General features: G+C 50.1%; 1 protein-coding gene across 1 annotated transcript in view; it reads right to left on the reverse strand.

Annotated features, from left to right (window-relative positions):
- The window catches only part of VWA2 (von Willebrand factor A domain containing 2), a 35,610-nt gene that overhangs the window by 2,774 nt on the left and 6,214 nt on the right, over positions 1-26,622 (reverse strand). Inside the window, exons 4-12 of the mRNA XM_012772552.3 lie at positions 23,713-23,822; positions 14,770-14,964; positions 12,146-12,279; positions 11,395-11,527; positions 8,453-8,508; positions 6,131-6,238; positions 3,554-4,126; positions 958-1,509; positions 483-608 (exon numbers count right to left, since the gene is read on the reverse strand). Of these exons, the coding sequence (XP_012628006.1) occupies positions 483-608; positions 958-1,509; positions 3,554-4,126; positions 6,131-6,238; positions 8,453-8,508; positions 11,395-11,527; positions 12,146-12,279; positions 14,770-14,964; positions 23,713-23,822 (1,987 nt within the window). The remainder of the gene's footprint in view (positions 1-482; positions 609-957; positions 1,510-3,553; positions 4,127-6,130; positions 6,239-8,452; positions 8,509-11,394; positions 11,528-12,145; positions 12,280-14,769; positions 14,965-23,712; positions 23,823-26,622) is intronic.

The raw sequence follows: 26,622 nt of genomic DNA on the forward strand, positions 1-26,622 counted from the left end.
TCCAGCACCTCCGCCCCATCCTCTCTCTCACTGAGCAACTAGAAACACTCGCCAAAGAGCTTCCACCGGCTCCCACCACCGCAGCTACCCACCACCTGCCTCTGTGCCGTGTCCCCGTAGTCATCCCTGTTCCCTCCCGGGGCAGGGTTCCCCTCCTAGCTGTCAGGATCAGCACCAGCCAGTGCACTACAGGCTGCACTTATCCTGTTTACTGTCTGTCTCCCACTGGGATGGAAGCTCCACGAAGATTTTTACTGTTTTTAAAAGCTCCAGAGATTTTTACCATTTTGTTTACTGCCATATTCCCCAAATCTACAACAAAGTCTGGGATGCACAAGGTACAAACTGCTCTGTGGGTGAATGAATCAAGGACTGAACGGCTCCTTCCACGGAACGCATGCCCTAGAACCCGCCTGCAGCCGCGTTCGTGTGACTTGGCAGGACTCAGGACCCCGCGCACACAGAGCAGGAGCCCCACTCACGGTTCTCGCAGTGGGGGCCCTCCCAGCCGTCCCGGCACTCGCAGCGGTAGCTCCCGTTCTGCAGGACGCAGGTGCCCTCGTTAGTGCACGGGCTGGGTTTGCAGAGGTTGACTGGCCGCTTGGCTTCTACGATGGAGAACGTGCCCACCAGGCCCAGCCTGGGTCAGACCCAATGACCCCTTCCCTAAATAAGCCCAGTGCCGACACAAGGGCACTAGAATAGCATCTCACACGTCTTAGTGCCTCCCTTGGCCCTGAAGCAACAGGTTAGCAAATGGTTGGTGCTCTATGCTCCTTGGCTATGTTAGCTTACTAACCAAGACCCAACCTCCACCCAGCTTTCCTGCGTGCATATGGGGATTCTTTGGGTTATGCTGTGCACGTGGCAGCATTTACTACCAGGTGGACGTAGGTGGAGGCTCAGACTGAGGCCGTGCCTCGGAGGCAGCCCTGAGGGTGTGGATTCCCGCCTCACCTCCACAGATCCACTCGATGAGCTGGTCCTGGTGGTAGCGCAGGTCTGAGTAAGCTGCCACGTGGATCAGGGAGTCCCGGGGACCCGCAAGCCTCCGCAGTGCCTCTCTCAGGACAGGCCCCACACCCACAACCAAGACGGAGACGCCGTTGTTTCTCAGCTTCTGGGCAGGGACAGCCGCGTCCTCTGCCCCCCGCCCACCTGTGAGCATCACCACAGCCTTAGGGACGCCAGGCCGGGCGCCCCGCTGGACGGTCATCACTTTGTCGTAGATGTGCAGCAGGGCTGTGCCGGCCGAGCCCGCCCCACCCAGGTAGGGGGCCTGGCTCGTGGCCCGCAGCACCGCGGCCAGGGTGGGATGCGCGTCCAGCCCGAAGGCCGTCTGCACCCAGCTGCCGAACACCACCAGGCCGACCTGCGTCACGTCGGGGTTCACATCGAACCGCAGGGCACAGCTTCTCACGAAGCTCTGCATCTGAGCGAAGTTCTCGGGCCCCACCGAGGCCGAGGCGTCCAGCATGAAGACGAGGTCCAGTGACTGTGCCTGGCAGCCTGCAGGGGCACATGGAGTAAGCCTCGTGGGCTCTGCCGCCCGCAGCCCTGGTCTGCACCCAGCTGCACCGTGGGGGCTGCTCTGGGCTGGACGGAGCCCGGGTCAGCCAGGCTGCTCTGTCTGCTGCAGTCTCCACCCTCCACTCCTTCCTTTTAGTCACAGAACACCCCGCTCCTAGAACACTAGCAGGAATGTGAAGGCCCAGCTAGACTACATTTCCCAGCCTCCCTAGCAGCCAGGGTGGCCACGTGTCTACGTTCTCTCTGATGGGATGTGACTGGACATAATTATGCAATTTCTAACTTACCATAATTCTTGGGCAATTTCAAACTTGTGCAAGTGGAAGCTGCTTGCCTTCCACTTCCCCACTTCCCCTTCTTGCAGGCTCAGAAATGGTGACCCTGGACCTCAAGGTGGAAGCCACAGGCAGGAAGCCACTCTGCTGGCCCAGGCCACTCACCTCTGAGCTGCATGCAAAAGAAATAAACGTCTGCCCTATGTAAGCCCTTGGGCTTTGGGGACCCTTTGCGACAGCACCCTCACCTGTACTTCACCCATCCCCTGCATATAAGGCACTAATCATACAGTGAGGTCACAACGGGCTGACGCCTCCCTCAGCAGGCTGCAGTCCAGAGGGACAGACGTGAAATGAACACAGAATTGCGAATGGTGTGAGCAGCATGGGGGGAGAGCTGGGACTCTGAGAGATCAGCAGGGCAACATCACCAAACCGGGAGGAGGGTCAGGGCTTCTCCAGGAAGGTGACATTGCAGCTAAGAACTGAGGCCGAGCGAGTGTGAGCCAGCGGGGAGGGGCGGGGCTCGTTCCTCAGCCGGGGAGACGGTCTCCCCGGGCAGGGGCTGCAGACGGGCCCACGGGGGCCGGATCACAGACAGCTCTCAAAAGCCACGGAAGGAGCTTGGGTTTTACTCCAAGTGCAAAGGGAGCCACTGGAAAGGTCCAAGTACAGAGTTAGAAGATCTGATGTTCCCATTTATTGGTTTTAAAAACCACTCCCGCACAAGGAAGGCGTCTGAGACGCTGTCACAACCACAGGGCGCCTAAGGAAACAGGCTGACTAGACGGAAGGGATTCTGGAACAGAAAAAGGACAGTAGGTAGACACTAGGGAAATGCGAATAAAACAGGGCCTTTAGTCAATAACAACGTGTCAATATTGGTTCATTAACTGTAAGGACGGCCATGTGAGGTGTTAAGGGGAAACTGGACGTGGGGTGTAGGGAGCGCTACTATTGTCACTTTTTCAGTGAATCTACAACTATTCTAAAGCAAAACAAAACAACAGACAAACACAGAACAAAAGCACTCTCGCTGCAATGGGAGGGGAAACTCACAGGAGGGAGGGCTCTTGCCTTGGGGACAGTGGCATCAGCTGAGAAGCTGAATCCCGAGTGCAGCTTCCCAGGCCACCTTCCTATGAATGAACTCGGGAGCCCGTCTCTGGCCCCGGGCCAGGTCCCGCCCACTGCCTGGCAACGTCCACCCGTGGGGCAGTGCTCCCCAGAGCATCCTCCGATGGCGGGCCACCCAACCAGCCTCGTGGCTTGTGGAACAGGAAAGGGTGGGAATGCATCCCAGGCAGACAGGATAAGCATCGTCGCACGAAATGCCTGTTTCGGCGGTGGGCGTGTGTAGGTGCGCGTGCAGGTGTGCGTACTGGGAATGCGGGTCCCGCTGTGGGCTGCCATCAGAGAAGCTGGAAAGCTGCTGTCCTAGCGCGTGCTCAGTAGATTCAGAGCGCCTTGACAAGAATAAATCACAATAATAAATAGCAACACAGAAAACTCACTGGGGGCTTACTCTGTACTGTGTATACTGCTTGTCTTACTCCTCACGAAGAGCCTCGCAGGAGGTGGTACTGTCAGTCCCACTGTAGTGACAGGTACACTGAGAAGCTGCCGTGCAGCTGTGCAAAGAGCGGGGCTGTGGGTTCAGGCCCCGCACGGTGCTGGGGGAGGGGAAGTGGTGACCAAAAGGAGGCAAGACCCACGCGGCCCTGGGCCAGGCACCACCGGGACCTTACCTGGCTGCAGCCGGCTGCACAGCTTGCCCTGCAGCTCCGGGATTTGGTTGAACAGGTCCTGAGGGTCTGTGTAGACCATCACGTGCTTCGGGCTGCCCGTGATCTCCTCCAGCTCTGCCCTCACGGCCTCGCTGCCCACGCCCAGCAGGAGCAGCTCTCGGGCCCTGGCGTGGCGCGCGGGGCCGGCCACCTCGTCCTGCGAGGGCGACTCGGTGAGCAGGACGACCGCTCTGCGGGGCCGGTGCTGGCCCGTCCCGGCGGCACTCCCGAAGCCACGCTCTGCCGCCTGCCGCAAGGCACTGCCCGTCAGGGTGGGGCCGCCACTGAAGGGGACGCCGTCGAGGCTCCTGACCAGGTCTGGCACGTCCTGGTACTCCCCCACGGGGACGGCCACCAGCAGCTCCCTGCTGTACCCGGCCACGCCCACTCGGGCCCGGGAGTCCTCGCTCAGCACGGCCTGCACGAACCGCTTCACGAAGGCCTTGGCCCGCAGGAAGCCCTCCAGAGTGGCGCCCGCGGAGCTGTCCAGCAGGAAGAGGACGTCGATCCTGCACTCCAGGCTCAGCTTTGGGGCTGCCAGAATCACAGCGACACCCACTGTCACGCTGTGGCCACTGGAACGTGCAGATCGGTCCCACCCCAGATGCCCAAACACACCTGGGCCAGGAGCGATGCCCAGCAGAGATGGGACAGAGAAACCGGAGCCACAGGGGCTTAAGTGACCACGAATCATCACAGAGTTAGACAGACACGAGGCGAGACGAGCAGCGCTCCCTCCCGGCTCTCCCTACAGGTCTCCATCCAAGCACTTTTAAAAAAGCAAAATGGCATTGCTTTTATAACTTTTTCCTGTTATGGCTAATGCTTTCTGTGTCCTAAGAGGTCTTTGTCTACCTCAAGGTCAGGGAGACGTGCTCCTGTGTTTTCTTCCAGAAGCCTCACTGCTTTGCCTTTTACATTTAGGTCTATAATCCCACTGGAATTGATTTTGGATAGGTTTTGATGTATACCACCAAGATTCATTTTTTCCATACAGATCTCCCAATGCCACATTTTTTAATAAAGTTATAATTTAACAAGACTTCACTACATGTCAAGCATTGTACTAAGCACTTTGCATATGTAAGACCCCAAACTAGCCTAACCAGCTCTCCGCTTCTGTAACCACGCTTGCTTTTAGAAAACCAAGACCCCACACCCCTTCCGCCCTTCCAGTAAGTAGCTATTGCAAGTTCCCGGAACTGAGTACAACCAGTTGTGCAAGACAAGACCAGTGAAATTTCCCCACCCTAAACTCCCTAACCACCGGCGTGCGGTTTTAGCCTATAAAAAACCCCTAAGCTTGAGAGTCGGGGCGGCAGCTCCCCTAGCTCGGTGATGCTGCTAGCCCCTGTGCTGCGCTGGAAATAAAACCTCTTGCTCTTTTGCATCAAGCCTCTGGACTCTGAGTCTTTTTGAGCGGTCGTCTCTCTCCCAAACAGGCTGTACATTTCTGCGGCCCAACACATACGTAATCTTATTTAAAACCCTCATGCCTGTAATGCTAGTACTCTGGGAGGCCAAGGCAGGAGGATCACTTGAGCTCAGGAGTTCAAGAGCAGGCTGAGCAAGAGGGGGACCCCGTCTCTACTAAAAATACAAAAAAATTAGCTGGGGCCGGGCGTGGTGGCTCACACCTGTAATCCTAGCTCTTGGGAGGCCGAGGCGGGCGGATTGCTCAAGGTCAGGAGTTCAAAACCAGCCTGAGCAAGAGCGAGACCCCGTCTCTACTATAAATAGAAAGAAATTAATTAGCCAACTGATATATATATATAAAAAATTAGCCGGGCATGGTGGCACATGCCTGTAGCCCCAGCTACTCGGGAGGCTGAGGCAGAAGGATCGCTCGAGCCCAGGAGTTTGAGGTTGCTGTGAGCTAGGCTGACGCCACGGCACTCACTCTAGCCTGGACAACAAAGTGAGACGCTGTCTCAAAAAAAAAAAAAAAAAAAAATTAGCTGGGCGTAGTGGCATGTGCCTATAGTCCCAGCTACTGGGGAGGGAGGGGCTGAGGCAGGAGGATCACTAGAGCCCAGGAGTTTGAAGTTACAGTGAGCTATGACAACGCCACTGCACTCTACCCAGGGGTGACACAGTGAGACTCTGTCTCAAAAAACAAAACAACATAAAAAACTCTCAACCCACTGAGGTAAGGCCTATTATAATCTTCATTTCATATCTTTAAAACCAAAAGGGGTTGAGGCCCCTTGCTCTGCTTTCATAGGGGAGAGAAGAAAAGATTCTGCCCAGAACCAGGACCCGGCGTTGGGCCGGCTCTTCAGGTCGGCCTAGCAGTGGCCATTCTCCAGCTGAGAAGCCGGGGGCCACTGTCCCACCCAGAGCTCTGCCACCAGAAACACTGGTTCGTGGTGCACTCGGAGGCCGAACCCCACGGGACGGCAGACCGGTGGTGTGTTTGGAGAGCCGTTTAGATGGCCAAATCTCAGCGGCCGGTTTCTCCCCCGCAGCAAGAAGGCGGAGCCCATCCCCCACCTGCCACCCAGTGGCCAGAGCCTGAGCAGGCCCGCGCATACGTACCACAGTGGGCCTCCCCTCCGAAGGCCAGAGGGCAGAGGCAGTGGTACCTATCCAGGCCTTCCGGGACACATGTGCCTCCGTTCTGGCAGGGCTGGGAGTCACAAGGGCCTGTCGGAGAGATGCCCATTAACAGACATGCCCAGCTGCACAGAGGGGTGCAGAGACTCGAGTCCCGCAGGCCACCCTGCCCCACCAGGGAACGACCCTTCCTTCCCACATGGTCTACCAGGAACCCTGCAGCACAGAGGGGCATGAACTAATGAGTTCATAAAGGAGGGGCTGAGCGTGGCCGGTGCGGGACGCTCAGTGGTGGGAGTGGCAGGGCCCCGTGTGAATTACGGGCTCATTGCGGGACATGCCGACAGGACGTGAATCTTGGCTCTGACGCTGGGAACACCGGCCTTGATTACCCACAGCTGCCTGGAGCAGCTCAGGGCACCCACGGGGACTAACTGGTGTTGGACTTGAGCTTGACAAGGATGAAGAGCTCAGGGATGCTGCGGTGCTGATAGAGGTTTGTTTCTTTCTACACTCTGCACGTGGAGGTTCTAAAGGCCTCTGCGTCCCACACAGCAAAACGTGAGCCTTTGGCTCCTGCAGTCGGATGCTCTGCAATGAACGTGGCCTCCCCCACTTCCCCGGCACCTTTACTGACATCTCCAAGCTTCATATCTTCATCTAAGAAGGGGTGATGCTCACTGAACTGGTTCCATGGTATTATTGTGTGGATGAAATGAATCCATCCCGAGACAGTCCCAGCACAAAGCAAACAACCACAACAGGTAGTAACAGCATTTGCTTTTGGATCTGAGGTGTGAATTCTGAGTGATGTCTCTCTTTCAAGCCGAAATTTTACACAGGAAACCACAGTCTATGTCAAAATCGGACCCTTTCTGAAGTGTCAGATCTCTGCTACCCTGTGGGCGATATCTAAGCTCCCTGCCAATTTCTTTACCAATTATTATAAAATGCTGACAAAACCACATGACCTTCCTCTCAGGGCTACCGAGAACAAACAGGACCTTCATGAGCTCATACAGTCCAAGGACTCGATGAGCAGCTGAGTGTGGTTGCTATTAGGATTGGATATTTCTGTCCTTTTTGCTTAAAAATGTAAATATATCACTTGGTGGTCACTTCATTGTAATTAAAGCCTAGACTTTTCAAAGGTGGAAATGATCGAGGCTAACTCTGGGCGTCTTGCTGGGCCTGCTGTTGTGTCAGCCGGAACATCGTGGAAACAACTGGGGGCTCCCCGACAGCAGCAACAGTGGCCTTTCGTTGAGCATCTACTATGTGCCAGGGACTGTGCTGGCCACAATATATGCGGGCTCTCTTTTCACTGTCACGACAATCCTGTGACACAGGTACTATAAAAACCCCCATTTCACAGACAGGGAAGATGAAAATCAACAGGTAGAAGTCATGTGCTGAAGGTCAGGCAGTTGGTAAGGGGCAGAGCTGGGACTCAAACCCATGTCACTCTGCTTCCAAAACTATAAATCCTCAAACTCTAATTTCTGACCCGAAACAGCCCCACCGTTAGAGCATCCTATGATTCAGAGGCCAGTGATGCTGGAACTTTAGAATTGTGGAAGGGGGTGCCGAAGGGATCACCTGACCCCCAGGCAGGAACGCTCGTGACCCCACTGTGTCCAACCCCTGGCTCTGCTCCGGGAGGCAGGCTCCTGGCCAATGCAGGGTGGCAGATCCACACGGCGACTGACACCTACACGCTCGAGTGCAACTTCCTGCTCCTGGGTCAGGGGAGGCCCTGGCCGCGGGTAAGGGACGGGAGGGCACGCTGGAGACTGCGCTGAATGGTGCAGGTGTCGGAAAGTCCTTGTGTTTAGGATTTTATAGCTGAGGGAGCATGTCCGCGGGCTTTATCCATTGAGTCTTCCCTAGCACCCCTTGTGTGATACGCCCTATCACGCAGAGGAAGGAAATGGGGACTCCAGATATCGGGCAAACGTCACCCCATTTTATAGAGAGGGAAACCACTCAGGGGTCTTGCCCTGAGTTTGACGCTGGATTTGAGGCTGTCTGCAAAGCTGGTGCTGAGGGCCTGCCCCTCTCTGCCTCTCCCCAACACAAGGAGCCTGGGTTAAGGGGAGTCATTCCAAAGCTGTCACTCTATTCTCAGTGAAAAAATACCATGGGGCAAGGAGGAATGAGTACAGCACGAGCACACTCCCCTGCCTCCCAGAGGCACCATCCCTCTGCCCTGGAGCTGGGCCCAACCCCTCCCTCTGCCCCTGGATTATAAATGTCCCTTTACAAACCCAGAAAGAGCTGGCGAATGCTACAGGCAGACCGTACCTGGGCAGGTGGTCCTATAGCACGTGGCAGGGTGGGTTAGGAACACTTTCTTCCAGCTACGATCCAAGGAAACAAAAGGGTAGAGAGGTTTAAAGGGAGGGCAGAAACCTGGAGGATTATTTACAACACTAAACAAAGGAAGATAATAAGATTACAATGCACAAGTAGGCCAAGAAAGACTTCTTTGTTTTCTTTCTTGATTCTACCCTTTTATCTGCACACAGAGTAAAGAATGTTTCAAACTACCCAATTAAAAAGAAAAAATGATAATGTAAGCTATCTATTGTATTAGAAATTAGAGACATCTGTGTGCAAAATTCCAAATTATGGAAACAGCATTTTATGACAGGTTACTTTCTTTTTTTTTTTTTTTTTTTTTTTTTTTTTTTTTTTTTTTAGTATGATCAGAAGGGCAGGAAACAGGTTACTTTCTGAGGCCCACAATGCAGTGGGGAGAAAAGTGCTGGGAACCAGATTCTGGCTGTGTGCCCTCAGGCATGTTACTTTCCTTCTCCGGTCTTCTTCCACACAGTAACTCTATCTGCAGTTTTTACCTGCGTTCCTTGGAGCTTCAATGGAGAGAGAAGAGCACTGACAGGCCAAGGTGCCAGGCCACTGCCCCATCCCTTCATCCCAAACATGTGTGCTTCTACCTGGTCCACACAAGTGTCTACATGAGGCTGCGTAGCTTAAGAAGATTTGCAAACCACCAGACCTGATGACTTCTCAGGTCCATTTGAGCACTAACATTTTGTAATAACACGACGGCCACTGTTCCCAGGTGGCTCCATTGTTGCCTTGAACCCTCGGCCACTGGAAGACATGGTTATCTCCAACTTGCAGAGGGGAAGCCCAAAGTCCCTCAGTTACTGGACACAGTGGACCACCCGACTCCAGAGCCCGCGCGCTCTGCCCTCTGGGCGCCACCTCCCGCCTCTCCCGAGTCCCTGGGCAACGTGTGCTGCGCACCAGGGGCGGTTTCTCCCCTCGTGGGCAGAAAGCCCCAGTCTTGGTTGGATGCAGCTCCTGGTACCGCCTCACCTAACGAGACTTGGGCCTTGGCAAAAAAGTTCCCTGAAGTTCTCCAAAAAGGGCTTCTTCCCACCAGACCCCACCCAGGCTACCTGCCCCAGATGCAGGGTAAGACCCTCTAAGGCTGGGTCTTTCCCGGGGCAAAGTGGGATAAAAGGTAAGTCAATTAAGAACTCAAGGAATTGCTGAAATAACAAGTATGTCACGCTGCCAGCTCATTAAAGGGAAGTCTTCCCGGCCATGCTTATTCCTGGTGACCTCATAAAGCCACAAGTCTGGGCCCAGGAGGCTCCGGGGGCCCAACCTCCTCCACGGCAGAGCCCTGGGAATCGGCACTGATGGAGCAGACGCTGTCAGTAGGGTCTTCGCTGGGATCTGTCCCCACCTCCTTCGGGTCTAGACACAAATGTCACGTTCTCTGCAGGCCCTCACTGGCCACTCTAGTCCAGATTGCCACCCTGGGCCATCCCCATTCTTGCTGTCATTTCCTCCATAGCACTTATCACTGCCTAACGGCTTACTTGCTGTGTTCGTTTTGTTTATGGCTGTCTCCCCCACTGGAGTGTCACCTTAGTGGGTGTTTCCTGAGGGAGGGAACCGATAACGAGCTTCCTAGGTGCATTGTTCTAGGAGCCTGCAAGGTTAGTGCTCCTGCCTATCCCTCACCGCATGCTCTCAGCAGCCTTGCAGGGCAGGTGCTATTACCACGCCCCTGCGCAAATGTAGAGACAGGCAGTGCATGTTCGCAGCTCACTAGTGGTGATGCTGGGATTAAAAATCCAGCAGCCTGACTCAGAGTCTGCGTACAAAACCCAGGAAGTATACCTTCCTCCCACCAGGCTCTCCGGGTGCCTCTGCCCATCAGCTCTGCTTCCCAGCCGCCCGAGACTGCACAAGCAGCACCTTCTCCAAGAGGTCCCAGGAAGAATGGGATGCACCCCAGCACCTGGAATGCCTCAGGGTGGCCATTGGTCTCCTCATCGCCCCCTCTGGACCACCAGCTCCTTAGGGGCAGCAACTGTGCCATCTCCTCATTGCCCACTGCCTGGCTCAGAGTGGGCGCTTGGAACCTGGTCACTGAGGAACAAATGCCTCCCTTCACTTGAGAGCTTGAGTTCTGAAGAGAGCCTCTAGGGGCCCCATTTCCTCTGACTCCCATGCAGAGACATGGCCCTTCCCAGCCAAGGTGGCCTTTGGAGTCTCCATCAGCCCAGCACAGCCCCTGAGGCTTCTCGGCCAAGCCATTCATTTCATCGCAGCGTGCTGTGCTCCGAGCTTGTCACTGGGTGCAGGACCAAGGGGCAAAGATGCGACTGGTTCAAACTCCACCTCCTGGCCCTCTGGAAAGGCCAAGAGGGCGAGATCACAGGTCTCTGGGCAGAGGCGCTGGGTGGCAGGCAGTCTGGGTAAAGTGTTGCCGCATGGCGCAGGCACGTTTGCGAGGGAAGGGCTGGTGGCAGGTGGCAGGTGCTCCTGAGTGCCTGGGCCCCAGTCTCGAAGAAACCAGCATCCCCACAGCCTCCGTAACTGGAATCATCCACAGATCATCCTTCTGCCTCACTCAGCCCGTATAATGCGGACACTGGTGCTCAGAGGAACTGAGTCACCAAACCAATGTCCCAAGTCCAGACCACTGCTCTGTAGGGCCAGCTCCGGGCTCCCTCACTGGCCTTCCCGAACGGCTGAGACCTGGCCACCCTAGCTTGCCCTGGGCTCCTGGGCTGTGTCAGGGAGACGCTGCCCTGTCGGCTCCAGAGCTGCGTCCCTACCTCTCTCCCAGGTCCCCTCCCATCCCTGTCACAGGCTCCATGGCCACAGCCCCAAAGTGCTGTTCTCCCTGCGGCTGGTGGGTGCTCGGCCTTGGGGGCCTCCGTGCCCACCCAGGCCGAGCCCAGACCTTGCAGACAAACCTGTAGAAGGGACAGAGCGTGGCCAGCACGGCATTGGTCCGCCGCGATCCTCTCCAGCACAGGGCGTTGCCGGCGAGCTCCCGGACGGTCTCCAGCGTCCTGCGCTCACAGGGGTGAGCCCCGACCCTGCAGTCTGCGTCCACGGCACACACCGACGGAGAAGACGAGGTTACCCTCCTTCCGCCACCCACACTCCCCCAGCAGATGCTCCTGCTCCTGGAGGTTCCACCCCACCCCTGCCCTGGCCACACCCTCTGTCTCTGTCAGGGCAGAGCACCCCAGGTGAGGGTCCCCACCCTGCCTGTTTAGTGGGGCAGCCAATCCCTGACATTTCCTCTGCAGGGCCCTGCCCCACACGGCTTTTACATAACATGTGCATATGAACATCCCACATAACATACATCACTTGAGCTCGACAGTGGACCCTGATGAGGACAACTAGAACACAGGGATCTCGCTCCAAGCCTGAAGGCTGCCTGTGCCCACCTGTGCTGAGCAAGGCAGGGGAGCACACTTTGTTCTAACTCCTGAGCAGAGGACAGGCCCTGGGCCCCTCCTCTTCTGTGGAGACAAGCTCAGTCTCCCAGATGTGAAACCTGCAGGTTGGGACATGGGGACAGAGCAGAGTACCCAGTGCTAGCCTTCATTTCTCTCGCCCTCCCTCCCTGGGGAGGCTCCTGGGTCCTGGCCTCTTGCCTCGGGGAACCCTTCCCCACCCCAGCCCACTCCCTCCCGGGCCACAAGGTCTTACCCGGAGAGGCGGCGGTGCAGATGCCAGAGCGGCTGAGGGTGCTGAGGAGGCCGTTGGTGGCATCCGCCACCTGCTCAGCCAACAGCACGTGCTGCTCCCTCGGCTCGCTGGCCAGCGTGTGCAGCTCTTCCCACCTGTGCCAAGAAGTTATGACAACTTACTTGTGGCCCCATGGCTGCCTTCCTCCTGCCCACCCATCTCCTGGGCTGTGGGCTCCTTGTGGACGGCAGCACCCCCTGCAATGACCCAGGGGCCACTTAGCAGCGACCTCGTCCATCTAGGACGAGGATAACGGCTGAGAGGCGACCACAGAAAGTCCTTAAGGAAGCCCCACGTGGGTCATGATATATGCACATTCAAATTCACGACCTTCCTCCAAGGACAGCCTCACACTCAGAGCCATCGGCTCTCACTGCAAAAGCAGCCCTAACAGACTGAGTCATCTGGTTTTGCCAGACATAAGCTGATGAGAACAATTAACCAGAAGGGATATGAAAGAAAGTGGCACTAGGTGATAGCAAGCAAATTGCAAATGAGGACAGCTAGTAATAGAAAAACATATTGAATTATGAACAGTGGACGTAAGAAGGGGAAGGCTAGCCCCGTGAGGCCGTCTAGGGCAGGCAGCCGGCACAGCTCCGTGGGCAGAGCAGCACTGTGAGCGCCCAGGATGGAATGATGTGCAGGGCATGACACTAGGGCAAGAAGAAAGGATTAAATGATGTTTAAAAACCTCTTTTAAAGAAGACAGGGCAGTCAGTAATGCATCTGGAAGAATCTTACCATCAAAAAGTCATCAGAGTAGACCAAGGTTTGGCAATAGGGCAAAAACCTCATTCATCTCTAAAATTCACTTATAAAGAACTCCCGTTCTCCTCTGAACGCACAGAAACCAAACACTCCTCCCAGGACCTGGGACAGGGCCCCTGCGCACATGCGCACAGAGGGGGCCGATCTGTCTCGGCCCCACAGTGGTGGCGTGTGGGGCACTGCAGCCACCCTCAGCCCTCCCGGCCCCAATCTGCTGGCCACGCCATTGCTCATATCCTGTGTCCGGCCACTCCTCAGCAGGCCACAGCTGCGTCCCTGCCAGGAGCCACCTTGCCTCTTGTGAGAGCCACTCCAGGGGCTCCTAACTGGTTTCCTCCCTTCCCCTATTACTGCCTCTCCCCTCACCACCATCCCACCAGCCTATTCTCTGCATGGCAGCCAGTACGACCTTCTAAAGATGTCATTTCCCTACTCAAAACCCTCCAGGGACTTGCTATCCTACTCACGATAAACTCCAAAGTCTTCACTGTGATTCACAAAGTTTCTATGACTTGACTCCTGCCCTCCTCTTCTGCCTTATTTCTTGTAAATCTCCCCCTTGCTTCCTGGGGTCCGGCTCCTCCCTGGCTATCTTGTGGTTCCTTCCTTAACACACCAAGCTTGAGACTGCCTCAGGGCCTTTGCACCTGCCATCCACTGCCTGCCTCACCCATTCTTTTCTCTGATGTGTGGAAGGCTCGTTCTGCACTTCACTCAAGTTTCTGCTAAAAAATCAATTCCCCAAAAGTGGCTTGAAGGACCTTCCAAAGCTACCTAAGACAGCTTTCCTCTCTATTCCCCATCATCCTTTAACCTCTTACCCTCCTTTATTTTTCTCCTTTGCATTCTATTTCTACCCGAAATGACAATTTCACTTATTTATTATCTAGTTCCTTTCCTAGAATGGAAACTTCGAGAGAGACTCTGCATTGTTGGCTCCGTATCCCAAGAGCCTAGAATTGTGCCTGTCATGGGGAAGACAACTATATTTATTAACTTACAGAATGAATGATGCACTAAAGTCAGTACAGAGATTTCTGTGTTGGACACAGTGCCCAGACCAGAGTCATTGCAGTTAATGCCCACAATAGAAACCCAGGGACTAGATAGAATGTCCGTTTTTAGGGTTAAAAGCACTAAGGACCTGTGCCCCTCCCCTTCTAGGAAGGCATAGTTGCCCACCATCTAGATCAGTGGGGATTGGGGGGCAGCCAGTCTCAGGCTCCCACTCCCCTGGCCCCAGGAGTAGGCTTTCATTCAGGCCAATCAGCATCCTTTCTTGTATTATTCTACTCAAAACTGGGGAAATGTTGCTTTTCCCTCTGGGGCAGAGCTGTGAAGACAGGAGCTACAGCGCCGGCCACAGCCCTGGTTCCAGCTTCCAGAGAGCCAGGAGGAGAGAAGAGGCAACAGGCAGAGAGAACAGCGGAGATATGTGGTGGACAGGAAGAATCTTGATGGCACTGAAGTTATTGGCTCCTGCCCACCCTGAGGGACCCCCATCCCACCCAGTGAAATGAGATGACTCCATGAATTCCCATTTTTGCCCAAATAAATGTAAGCTGAACTTCTGGCATTTGCAACCGAGTGTTTGGACAAAACCCAAGCCGATGCAACCTCTCGGGCCTCCCGAAGACTGGAGCTTCCCGTGCACCAGGCCCAAAAGGGCAGAGCGGGGAAAGACGGATCCACGAGAGGACCAGGATGGCCCTTCCAGCTCCCCTCTCCCCCCTGTGGGTCTGAAGCCTCTCAGCTGTGTCCCCGTCCCCAGGCTGGCCTCTCCAGGGCTGACCCAGCACGACTGACGCTCTTACCTGGGAAAGCGGACCCCCACGGCAAACACAGTGACGCCCCTTTCCTTCAGCTGCTTGGCCAGCGGCGCCACATGCCCCTGGGACTTCCCATCAGTGGCGAGGATGAGGACCTGAGGCACAGAGCCGTTTCGGCCTCCAGGGAACCCTGTGCGCAGAAGGTGTTTCAGGGCAAGTCCCGTCTCTGTGCGTCCTCCTCTGTGCGCACCCAGAGGGGAAAAAAGGAAGAAGAAGAAGAGTGAGTGACGCAGGGAGGTAAGTTGGGATAACAGCCTGAAACCCACGGGCTCCTCTGTCCCGAGCGAGAGGCTGCCTTCTCCTAGCAGCAGCTCACAGGGACAGGTGCACCTTCTAAACCACAGCAATGAGGAGCAGAAAGTAACTTTGTCGGTGACCTTGGGATTCACTCTGCACATCTCTGCTGTATTCTGTGATACTGTCATTCTTTGTGTATTGGGGGTTTTCTTTCATCCTCTTCCCCGCCCTCAGGCATGACCTGGGCTGGCAGCTCTCACCTCCCATCTCCCCATCCCTGTAGCATTCTCTTCTTGTTACAGCTCAATATCTCTTGGGCTGGGAAAGCAGATGACCGGGCTTAGGAAAATCATGTGTTAAGTAAGGATCCGTAAGCACGAAGGAGAAGGCTTTGATGCAAGGGTCTGATGAGAATCTTTTCCATGATCCAGGCCTTTCTGGGCCATGTCCAAGTTCAGGGTTGGGTGCTGGAAGGCTGAGCTGTCTGACCACCTCCAGATCGGGATGGGTTACGGGACCCCATCTCATCAGGATGCCAATGGTCCTTGATTTGCCATTGCTCACTGAGACTCTCTAATTGCCATGGCTCAGTTATAGGGACTGTCAATGGAACTTGGAATTCCTGCACAGGATCTCTGCTAACTCTCAAAATAGGAGGCTCATTACCTCAGAGAGAGAACTGCCAGCTTCGACTGTCAGCTGGCTAGACAATAATGACTTGCTACAGTGGATTTTTAGGTCACTGAATTGTGAGTCAGTCCTTATTGCAGCCAAGCAATTCAGATGATGGTGGCCCATCCAAACATGAGCAACCACATGAGGCTGACGGGATCACTGTGGTTATTAACTATATGCACAGAGGAAACCTCATCAGAGATTACTCAGAAATACTAACTGCAGACTGTAGATGGTCAAGGGGCAAACATTTATACTCAGATTGTACTCTGACCATAAATCAAGGCAGTGCTTCCCTTTAATTCAGCCCATTCTTTAATGTGACAACATCCAACTGACAAGAGGCATGGGCACTGTATTCTGTGCATTTCGTTTTAACACTAAAAATGTCTATGTCTCGTGCAAGTCTGACACAGGTCTTCCTGCCTGGGCATCTTTCCTGGTTGGTTCTTCTCCTAGCAACTACTCAGGAATCCAGGCTCCTTTCATTTCATGGTTCCACCTTCCTCTCTGGTCTCAAAGTGCTCTTCACTCAGCAAAGATAGGGAAAGAGCACAAAGATCTTGTTAGGGAACGGTTTATGGATCAGGCCTAGAATATTCTTCACTTTTGTTGCTTTCTATTTTAAACTAGCTCTTGATGGGCAATTCTCTTTATAGAGCTCCATTAAATTAATAAATGTCAACAAGAGTAGACAATGCCTACCTAGAATTAAGACTCAGTCTACTATGCATGTATACATGAGGTCTGTCCTGAAAGGATCCAGCCATTGTTAACATAACAAGAACAGTTTGTGTGACATCCATGCAACCTGGCAGCCAAGAAGAATAGACTGATATGTACATGCGTGAACGACGTCACTGTACTAGTCAGTGGGGCTATAGACACTGTTGAGCGACCTTGCGTACTGTGTGGCCATTGCTTCAAAATGACTGAACAAGCAACGAATGTGTGTCAATTTTGCGTTAAGCTTGAACATTCCTCTGTAGAAACTATTGGGGTAATTTAGGAGGCTGTTGGGAATGATGCACCGAGTGCAGTGCAAATAAAGGTATGGCACAAGTGCTTCAAAGATCGTTGAGACAACCTGTTGAAAATGATCCATGTTCTGGAAGGCCTGCAACAAGCAGACATCTGATAATTCTTTTTTATTTCAGCATATTATGGGGGTACAAATGTTAAGGCTAAGTATATTGCCCATGGCCCCCGCCTTGAGTCAGAGCTTCAAGCGTGACCATCCCCCAAACGTTGCACATCTCACTCATTGTGTTTGTATATACCCATCCCCTCCTCCCCCTCCCACCTGCCCGACGCCTGATAAATGTTATCCCTATATGTCCACTTAGGTGTTGATCTGCTAATACCAATTTGCTGGTGAGTACATGTGGTGCTTGTTTTTCCATTCTTGAGACATTTCACTTAGTAGAATGGATTCCAGCTCTATCCAGGAAAATACAAGAGGTGCTGTATCACCATTGTTTCTTAAAGCTGAATAGTACTCCATGGTATACATATACCATATTTTATTAATCCACTCACATACTGACGGGCACTTGGGTTGTTTCCACAATTTTGCGATTGTGAATCGTGCTGCTATAAACATTTGAGTGCAGGTGTCTTTTCTGTAGAATGTCATTTGATCTTTCGGGTAGATGGCCCAGTAGTGGAATTGCTGGATCAAATGGTAGATCTACTTAATCGCTTTAAGGTATCTCTATATTGCTTTCCACAGAGGTTGAACTACTTTGCAGTCCCACCAGCAGTGTAGGAGTATTCTTCTCTCTCCACATCCATGCCAACATTTTGTTTGGGGACTTTTTGATAAAGACCATTCTTACTGGAGATAAGTGATATCTCACTGCAGTTTTGATTTGCATTTCCCTGATTAGAGATGTTGAGCATTTTTTCATATGTTAGCCATTATTCTGTCTTCTTTTGAAAAATTTCTGTTCATGTCCTTTGCCCACTTTTTGATAGGGTTGATTTTTCCTTCTGATTTTCCTGAGTTCTAAATAAATTCTAGTTATCAGCCCTTTATTGGATGTGTAGCTTGCAAAAATTTTCTCCCATTCTGTAGGCTGTGTGTTTGTTCTCTTGACAGTTTCTTTGGCTGTGCAGAAGCTTTTTAATTTGAATAGGTCCCATTTATTTATTTTTGTTGCTGCTGTGATTGCCTTTGGGGTCTTCTTCATAAATTCTTTGCCTAGGCCAATGTCTAGAAGAGTATTTCCAACGTTTTCCTCTAGAATTCTAATAGTTTCACACCTAAGGTTCAAGTCTGTTACCCAGCATGAGTTGATTTTTCTGAGAGGTGAAAGGTGTGGGTCTTGTTTCAGTCTTCTACATGTGGCTATCCAGTTTTCCAAGCACCATTTATTGAATAAGGATTCTTTTCCCCAGTGTATGTTTTTGTCTGCTTTGTCAAAGATTAGTTGGCTATATGAGGATGGTTTTATATCTGGGTTCTCTGTTCTGTTCCACTGGTCAATGTCCCTGTTCTTGTGCCAATCCCAAGCTGTTTTAATTACTATAGCCTTGTAGTTTGAAATCTGGTAAATTGATACCTCCTATTTTGTTTTTATTTCCTAGGATTGATTTTGCTATACAGGGTTTTCTCTGGTTCCATATGAAGTATAAAATTATTTTTTCTATATCTATGAAAAATGATGGTATTTTAATAGAGATTGCATTGACTCTATAGGTCACTTTGGGTAGTATAGACATTTTAACAATGTTGATTCTGCTGACCCATGAGCATGGTATATTCTTCAACTTGTTTACATCCTCTATTTCCTTCTTCAGTGTTTCATAGTTCTCCCTGTAGAGGTCTTTTACCTCTTTAAATATATTCCTAGGTACTTTATTTTCTTTGTTGCTATTTTGAAGGAAATTGAGTCTTTGATTTGGTTCTCACTTTTACTGTTGTTGGCGTATATGAATGTCTCTGATTTCTGTGTATTGATTTTGTATCATGAGACTTTACCAAATTCATTTATCAATTCAAGGAGTCTCTTGGTTGAATCCTTGGGGTTTTCTAGGTAAAATATCATGTCATCAGCAAAAAGTGAGAGTTTGATCTCTTCTGCTCCCATTTGGACACCCTTAATTCCGCTCTCTTGTCTGATTGCTGCAGCAAGGACTTCCAGCACTATGTTGAACAGAAGTGGAGATAGTGGGCAACCTTGTCTTGTTCCAGTTCTAAATGAGGAATGCTTTCAATTTTTCCCCATTCAGTATGATATTGGCTGTGGGTTTGTCATATATGGCTTGTATCATTTTTAGGTAAGCCCCGTCTATGCTTATTTTGTTGAGCGTTCTTATCATAAAAGGGTGTTGAATTTTGTCAAATGCTTTTTCTGCATCTACTGAGAGGATCATCTTTTGCTTCTGTTTATATGGTGAATTACATTTATAGATTTGCATATGTTGAACCATCCCTGCATCCCTGGGATAAAGCCCACTTGGTTGTGATGGATTATTTTCTTGGCAAGCACCTGCATTCGATTGGCTAGGATAATATTGAACATGTGCAGGTTAAGAGATGCTGAGAGAACTGTGTGAGGTCCCAAGGTGCCTACTTTGAAGGGGACTGAGGCATCATTGTCCTATGGACAATGTTTCTTGTATCATCTTCAATAAATGTCTCTATTTTTCACAGTACATGGCTGGATACTTTCCGGACAGACCTCACATGTTGACATCTACATCAGCTAAAAATTCACTTGTTTTTTTCAACCCACTAAGTGTTTATTGTAGGCCCTCTAGATGGAAGATGGTGAAATGGAGACCAGCAAGTATAACACGATCCCACCCCTGAAGAAACAGGAGCTATGAGACAGACAGCAAATAAACACCAACAAAGGGATGCAAACAACAGGCTTCTGAGGAGTGAGTTCACTGTGGGTGTTGGGGAACAGGATTCAGAGGAGAAAGAGTGTCTGAGTGGCGTCCTGGCGAGTCAACTGACTAGGAAAGGAGGCCATTCCAATCAGGAGAAGGAAGGTAAACAAAGACGCCAGTGAGCAACATGAGCTGCGAGAGCACAGCTTGGCTTGGGCCCCGGGCGTGTCAAAGAGCAGCAGAGCATGCCTACATCGATGCATCATCATGGGGAACAGAGCGCCCGGTATCGACGACCCCCAAATGCCCCTAACTTCTCTCACACCGTACTGGATGGCACAGGAGATACTAAAGACAACCGAGTGGATTCTGATTCTCAGAACACTGTTGCCTTCGCCAAAGCTCGTGTGGCAGAACATCTCCCATTTCTAAAGGATGATATTAGTACTGAGCTGCCACCGTGTGCCAGACATTTCACATACATGTACCAAACGTGATCCTTACGACGACAACGGTAAAAGGTGCCAATGTTATCCTCATTAACAGATAAGGCAACCCCTGATCAGAGAAGAGTAATAATAACTGCTAATATTTACTGGCACTTGCCAGGTGCCAGGCACTGTGCTCAGCCTCTACCTGGAAAATACTTCATAAGAAAACCCGCAGTAGGTATGGGTACATTGATTACAGCTTTTTGTTTTGTTTTCTTTTTAGCAATAGACAAAAATCCTGGAATCAACCTCAATGTTTCCTGCTAGGGGAATGATCAAATACACTGTGATAGCTGAATTATTTGGATTATTGTATAATCATTCAAAAGGATCAACATGAAAAATAATACAGCTTCATGCAAAAGTACACACAAAATGATATTATGTAAAAACACAAAGAAAATGCTTTGTAATTCTAGCTCTTCTAAAAGCTATGTTTGTATGTTAATGTGGATTAAAAGGGGGCTAAAGATGACTGTGAAAGGTTTTGTGCTAAGGTAATGTGGTGATAAAGCCATACAGTCCTGACAAAGCTATAGAGGAAGTCCAAAAAATTCAGTCCTAGAAAATTCAGGGCTGTGTCCCATGAGGTTACTGAGATGAGCACGCCTGAGCAGCCGGCTGGCCAGGAGCCCTGTGCATTCAGGAGCTGACTGCCAGCATGTTTCATCTGATTTCATGTCATCATGGAGTACAATATTGGAAAGTTTGACTATAATATTTTTAAAAGTTTGTCTTGCAAAGTAATAAGGTGGTTGTCAGGGTTGTTTCTTAATTACCTCAAAACATACTTTTTGGGGATCACCTTGGTCTGGAAGGGCAAGTGTCCTGGGTTTGGGCAGAGCTGCCCTAATCAGCCCAGCACTTGAGACTTCCCTGCAGAGAAAGGGGAAAGTGCCTGAGGTCACCACACCCACTCGCCAACATTCCTCTGCTCTCATCCACAACAGCATGTCTTCATTTAGTGTCCTCAGTGACCCCACAACTGTGGCCCAAAATTAGTTTGTCCCTCCTTGCCTTGTTTGTTGTTTTTTTATAGTTGTCCCGGGATACATAAGTGCTAACCACACACATCCCCAGAAGAGCTGACTTTGTTTAGACACGTAAAAAAATCTTTCTCTACTCTCAGTGTCCTCTCCTCCTTAGTGTGGTCTCTGCATTTCAGATGTCATGACTACTACTCTCTAGCCCTTAGTTACGACTTTCAGCACAGCTGAAAAGAAGCTCAACTAATTATTTGAGGGGGTTGGGGGAGAGAGGTGGGAAAGGACAACTGGGTGGGACCCCCTGATTCTGGCCAAGTCACCCACTCAGGCTCAGCCTCCTCCTCTGCAAAATCAGGAGCTGGAATAGATACCAGATGATCTCTAACGTGCTTTTTTGTACCAATTCTTTGCAATTTGCTTCGTTTTTCCGAAGACAGCAGGGCTGAACCATTTGAGTCAAAGTCAGCCAAGGGGCCTCTGACTTTCAGTGCTAAATTTCAAACCAATAGGCTAATTTTTCTTCTGCAATTTTTTTTTCCTGCAAATGCATATTAAATGCAGTATGCATATAATGGGTACCAAGCTCTTTAGTATGACTACCATATTGATATAATTTATATACCATAAAATATACCCTTTTAAAGCATAAAATTTCAGTGGTGTTTAGTATAGTCACAGAGTTATGCAACCATCACCACTAAGTCCAAAACATTTTCACAAATTTTTATGTGTGCATATGTTTTTAATTCTCTTGAAGCAGAACTGCTGGATCATATGGCAAGTCTATATTTAACATTTTGAGGAAATTTCAAACTGTTTTACAGAGTGGTAGTTACTGCTTTACAATCCTACAAGCAATGTATGAGGGTTCTAATTTTTCCATATCCTTGTCAACATTTATTATTGTTAGTTTTTTATTTTAGCCATCCTGTGGCTGTGACATGGTTATCTCATTGAGGTTCTAATTTGCATTTCTTTAATGGCTAATGCTGTTGACCATATTTTCATGGTCATATTAGCCATCTATATGTCTTCTTTGGAGAAATGTCCATTTACAAGGTTTCTTTTTGGGATGATGAAAAAGTTCAAAAATTAGATTACGGTAATAGTTGCGTAACTCTGTAAATATGCTCAAAACCATTGAATTGTACATGTTAAATGTGCTAACTTTATGCTATATGAATTCTCTCTCAATAAGGCTGTCTTTAAAAGTTAGGATGGGTAACAGTCATAGGGAAGGTTGGGGGTGGGGAGAGACCTTTTAAAAATGCAGATTCTTAAGTATGCCTGGACTGGAGAGTGATTCAGTAAATCTGGGAGGGAGCCCAGGCACCTGCATTGTTAACATATTCCCTAGACGATTCTAGCCCAGGTGGCTCTAAGACCTCACTTTGATAAGTGCTGCTCTGTGTGTCTGAGGCCCAGATATGGAAGCAAAGCTTGGACTGTTCTCTATAGGAAACCAATTCTTGGAGGCTCTAAGGGCAAAAGCCTCCTAGGGAAAAAGGGAAGGCCATTTGTGCACTGCTGTATTTATTTAAAAATATATCAACGTGCTTTTTCATTTTGTACTTTCTTGCATATAACTTGCCTCTCATTCTGTTCAGGGTACTCACGGACAGAGGAAAGGGCTGGGATAAACATTCTAAGATAAAGTCACGGAAGACCCTTGGGGCCTCCTTGGGGCCGGCAGAGCCCTCAAAGTTCCAGCTGTGCCCAGCATGTGGCTTCAGGCTTCTTGAGAGCCCTGGTGGACCTACAGAGCCTGCAACTGGAAAAAGGACCTCAGAGCTCAGGACTTTTGCAACTGGAGAAGACAGCCATCAGTGGCTGGGACCACAGACCTTGGCAGGACTTCAGTGGACACTAGCACAAGGGGCAGCTAAGACCAGAGGGGATCAAGAGATCAGAGTGGCCAGGGGAAATCAAAGTCATTCTTCTGTGACAGCTTATGAAAAATATTATCTCCATGTGTGTATGTATATATGTGCATGTGTATATGCATGTGCATCTATGTGTAGCTTATACAGATTACATGTAGATATACATTTATACAGAGACATAAAATTGCACACACACATTTCATACACATACGCATCAGCTGATTTCTAAGTTAGAATCCCACTCCACACACATATTAATAGGGTGTATACATACAAGTATGAGCACATCGACAGCTATTCATAATTTTTAAAGCACTCTCAGTAACAGAGGGGCACATACTCTTTTCAGACCACAAAAATGAGGTTCAGAGAAGTGTGGTAAACTGTCCAGGCTGCAGAGATCACAAGGGACAGAAATGGGACTAAGACCCAGAGTTCCTCCCACCACCCCATGCTTTTAATCCCAATCTCAACTCTCAATTGCATTTTCCTCCAGGTAACTGACACACAACAGCAGCAAATACTTCTTCTTACTTGCATTTAAATTCCTACCTGTGACATTATCATATAATAATATGTATATGTGTGTGTATATACCTATGGGTAGCATATGTAGATATAATAAATATATAAAATTATACATTTACATGAAAGCCTTGTGAAGGGCACTCCTTGTACCCACCGTGCACAGCTGAGGTTCTCCAAGTGGCCCACAGTCCTCTCTGTGAGGCCGAGAGCAGCGCCAAGCCCTCCGAGGGAGCGATTTTAAGAGCGGCTGGCGACACCCTAACCACAGCAGTATCCGACCATACGTACTTGAAGACCATCCTCTTGATTTTTGCCTTCACTTCCTGTCGGGTAGAAAACGAATCCAAGGGGAATTCCAGATGCGGAGCGGAACTGAACTGGAGTGCTCCCACTCTGACCTGCAGGGGACAGAGGGCCCGGGGGCCCCGAGATGGGGGGGTCAAGACATAAACATTCCTAAGAGGAAAGAAGGGACGAGAGAAGTTAATGACCCTGCCCCCTGCCTACTCAACAAATCCCAGTGCTGGAGCTTCCTCCTTAAAAGAAGTTTCCAGAGACCAGCTAGAGAATCTGGAAGGAAACAGTCTGCCTGTGCTCTGCACTGACAATCCCCAATTCAATCATCCAGTCCTACCTCCCCATAAAGGCAGCTGAACGTTCTGGCAGCTTTCTCAGCTGAGCTTGAGCACCCTTAAGGCAGGGTCTCTGCTCACTTTTATCAACTGCCTCCCTGGTGCAGGCGCTGCTTTGTGGAATCTCTTGCACTGTTTCGTTGAAACCACGGAGGCACTATTAATACCCATATTACTGCTGCAGAAGCTCCAATGTGGAAAGGACACAGATCTGGCCAACGGCATGGGCTCACCTGCCCACAGCTAGCAAGAAAGGGGGCCAGGCCACTGGGCTTTGTCCCTGTGGTCTTCCCTAAGGCTCAGCTACTCTGCCTGCCTTCTCGGCAGCAAGCACAGGTGTGCAGCAAAATTTGCAGAACCAAGGGGGTGTGCCACAGAAGCTAACCACAGCCATCATCACGGGTAGCTCATCACCAACCACAGCCACCGCTGCCCATTCTTCACTGGGTGGTCAGCCCCTATAGGCCTGCTCTGGCCAAGCTAGAGAGAGGTCAGTTCTCTAGACCAGAGTCGGACTGGGGGAAAATCAGTACCCAAAACTGAGCCGGGCGATACTGGAGCTGAAGCTCCTCTGAGGTGGGGGAGGGAGAGCACTGGGGAATCCCAACACATTCATGTCTGAACTGAAGAGGCTACAGGTGGAAACCCAAAGCCTTACAAAACTGGAGAAGGGAAACTGAGTAAAGTCATTCTCCGGTGGTGGGGCTCGTGCGGCCTCGGGGCCATGCATGGCCTTCTGGATCCTCGAGTGCGGCCTTTTGACTGAATCCAAATTTTACAGAATGAATCTTTATAATAAAGAGATTTGTTCTGTGAGGTTTGGATTTGGTCTAGGGGCCGCACTCTGGGATCCGGAGGGCCACATGTGACCCCAAGGCCGCAGGTTCCCCACTCCTGCGTGGAGATCTTAAGCAGAGGCGGCTATGAACGTTCAGGTTTCCTCTTGAGAGAATAAGCCCTGCACCTAGTCCTTGGTTCACCAAAACCCTTGGAGAAAATTCATTCTTCGTTACTCTCCTTCCAGCTAAGCCCAGTTCAAGCCAAGCTTTCAAATGGGACAATGACTCATATTGAAGCAATGGCACTGCCTTTTGCTCCCCGCTTGAATCCTCTCCCTGCCAATCCCTTGACAGGCCCCGGGGCTTGGGAGGTGAGGAGAGTGCCACACCTGGCCACCTGCACCTGCTCCCCAGCGCTCAGCTCTGCTGGCTTCCCTCCTGTAGGCAGGAGGCTCTGTGAGGAGGAGTCGCTAGGTGCTCTGAGTGGGAAGGAGTCTGGGTCTTGGGAGGGCTCATGGCGGGAGATGGAGGTGACAGAGCAGGAGGCAAACTCAGGAAGAAGTTTCTGAGAAGGAAACCTTCCCAGGTTTCCCTTGAAGTTAGTGTGTGATAAAAAGGGGTCTCTCCTGGAGAAAAGATTGTCTAGTCAATAAATGATACTGGGACAACTAGACAGCCATCTACCAAAAATAAAGCATAAATTACAAATGGAGTCAAGATAAGTGTGAAAAATCTAGCCATGAAAGTTCTAGAAAAATTCCTGGGACAATTTTTTAAATTTCGAAGTGCAAAAGACCCGTACTTATTATGACTTAAAATCCAGAAGCCATAAAGGAAAGATAAATGTGAGTACATTAAAAAAAAAATCTACAGGGCAAAACATACCTAAATGCAGTAAAAAATGAAGACAAAATGGAAAAATTACTTGCAGGTCATGTTGAAGACAAAGGGTTCGTTTCCTCGATATATAAAAAGAGTATCTAGGAATCGATATATAAAAAATCCACAATCCATGGAAAAAGGACAAAGGAAATGAACAGAGATCACAGAACAAGAAATACAGATGGCTCTTTAGTGGAAAGATGCTTGACCTCACAACAGTGAGACACCATTTTTCCATGTCAGTTTAGCAAAAAAACACATAGAATGTTTGCGGGGCTAACAAACACTGCTGGTAGAAATGTAAATTGGCACAGCATCCATGGAGTGCAATTTGTCTATATTTACTGAAAATTAAAAATGCACAGGGCTACTGGAAATTTATCTTACTGACATACTTCCACATACATGAAATGATGTACTCACAAGATCACAATGTATTTATTAATAGCAAATAATCACCAGCAGGGGTTTGGTTAATTAGATCTTGCTAAATCCTTAGGATGGAACATTAATTAGCTGTAAAAATACTATATACCTGTACACAGATATGAAAAGATTTTCAAGATAATGTGAGGAGGAAAAAAGCAGGAGGGAGAACAATGGGTATAGTATGCAATCCCTTGCATAATAAGGGAAAAATAAGAATATATATTCATATTGCTTGTATTTCCATGAAATGATTCTGGAAGGATACTCAAGAAAAGAGGTCAGGGGACTGGTCAAATGGAAAATGTGTGGGTGAGAGGAAGACTTTTCGCTGTGTATCTTTTTACTGAGCCCTGTGAATGAATTAGTTTAAAAAAACAAAAAAACTCCCCTGAGACCAACAGCTGGGTGTATTACTTAGATTAAACAGGAAGGACACAACCTCGAAACAAGAAGGAAACAGCTGAAGTCAGTAGTTA

Source organism: Microcebus murinus, chromosome 14, assembly GCF_040939455.1.
Source record: "Microcebus murinus isolate Inina chromosome 14, M.murinus_Inina_mat1.0, whole genome shotgun sequence".
In the NCBI taxonomy this organism is placed as follows: Eukaryota; Metazoa; Chordata; class Mammalia; order Primates; family Cheirogaleidae; genus Microcebus; species Microcebus murinus.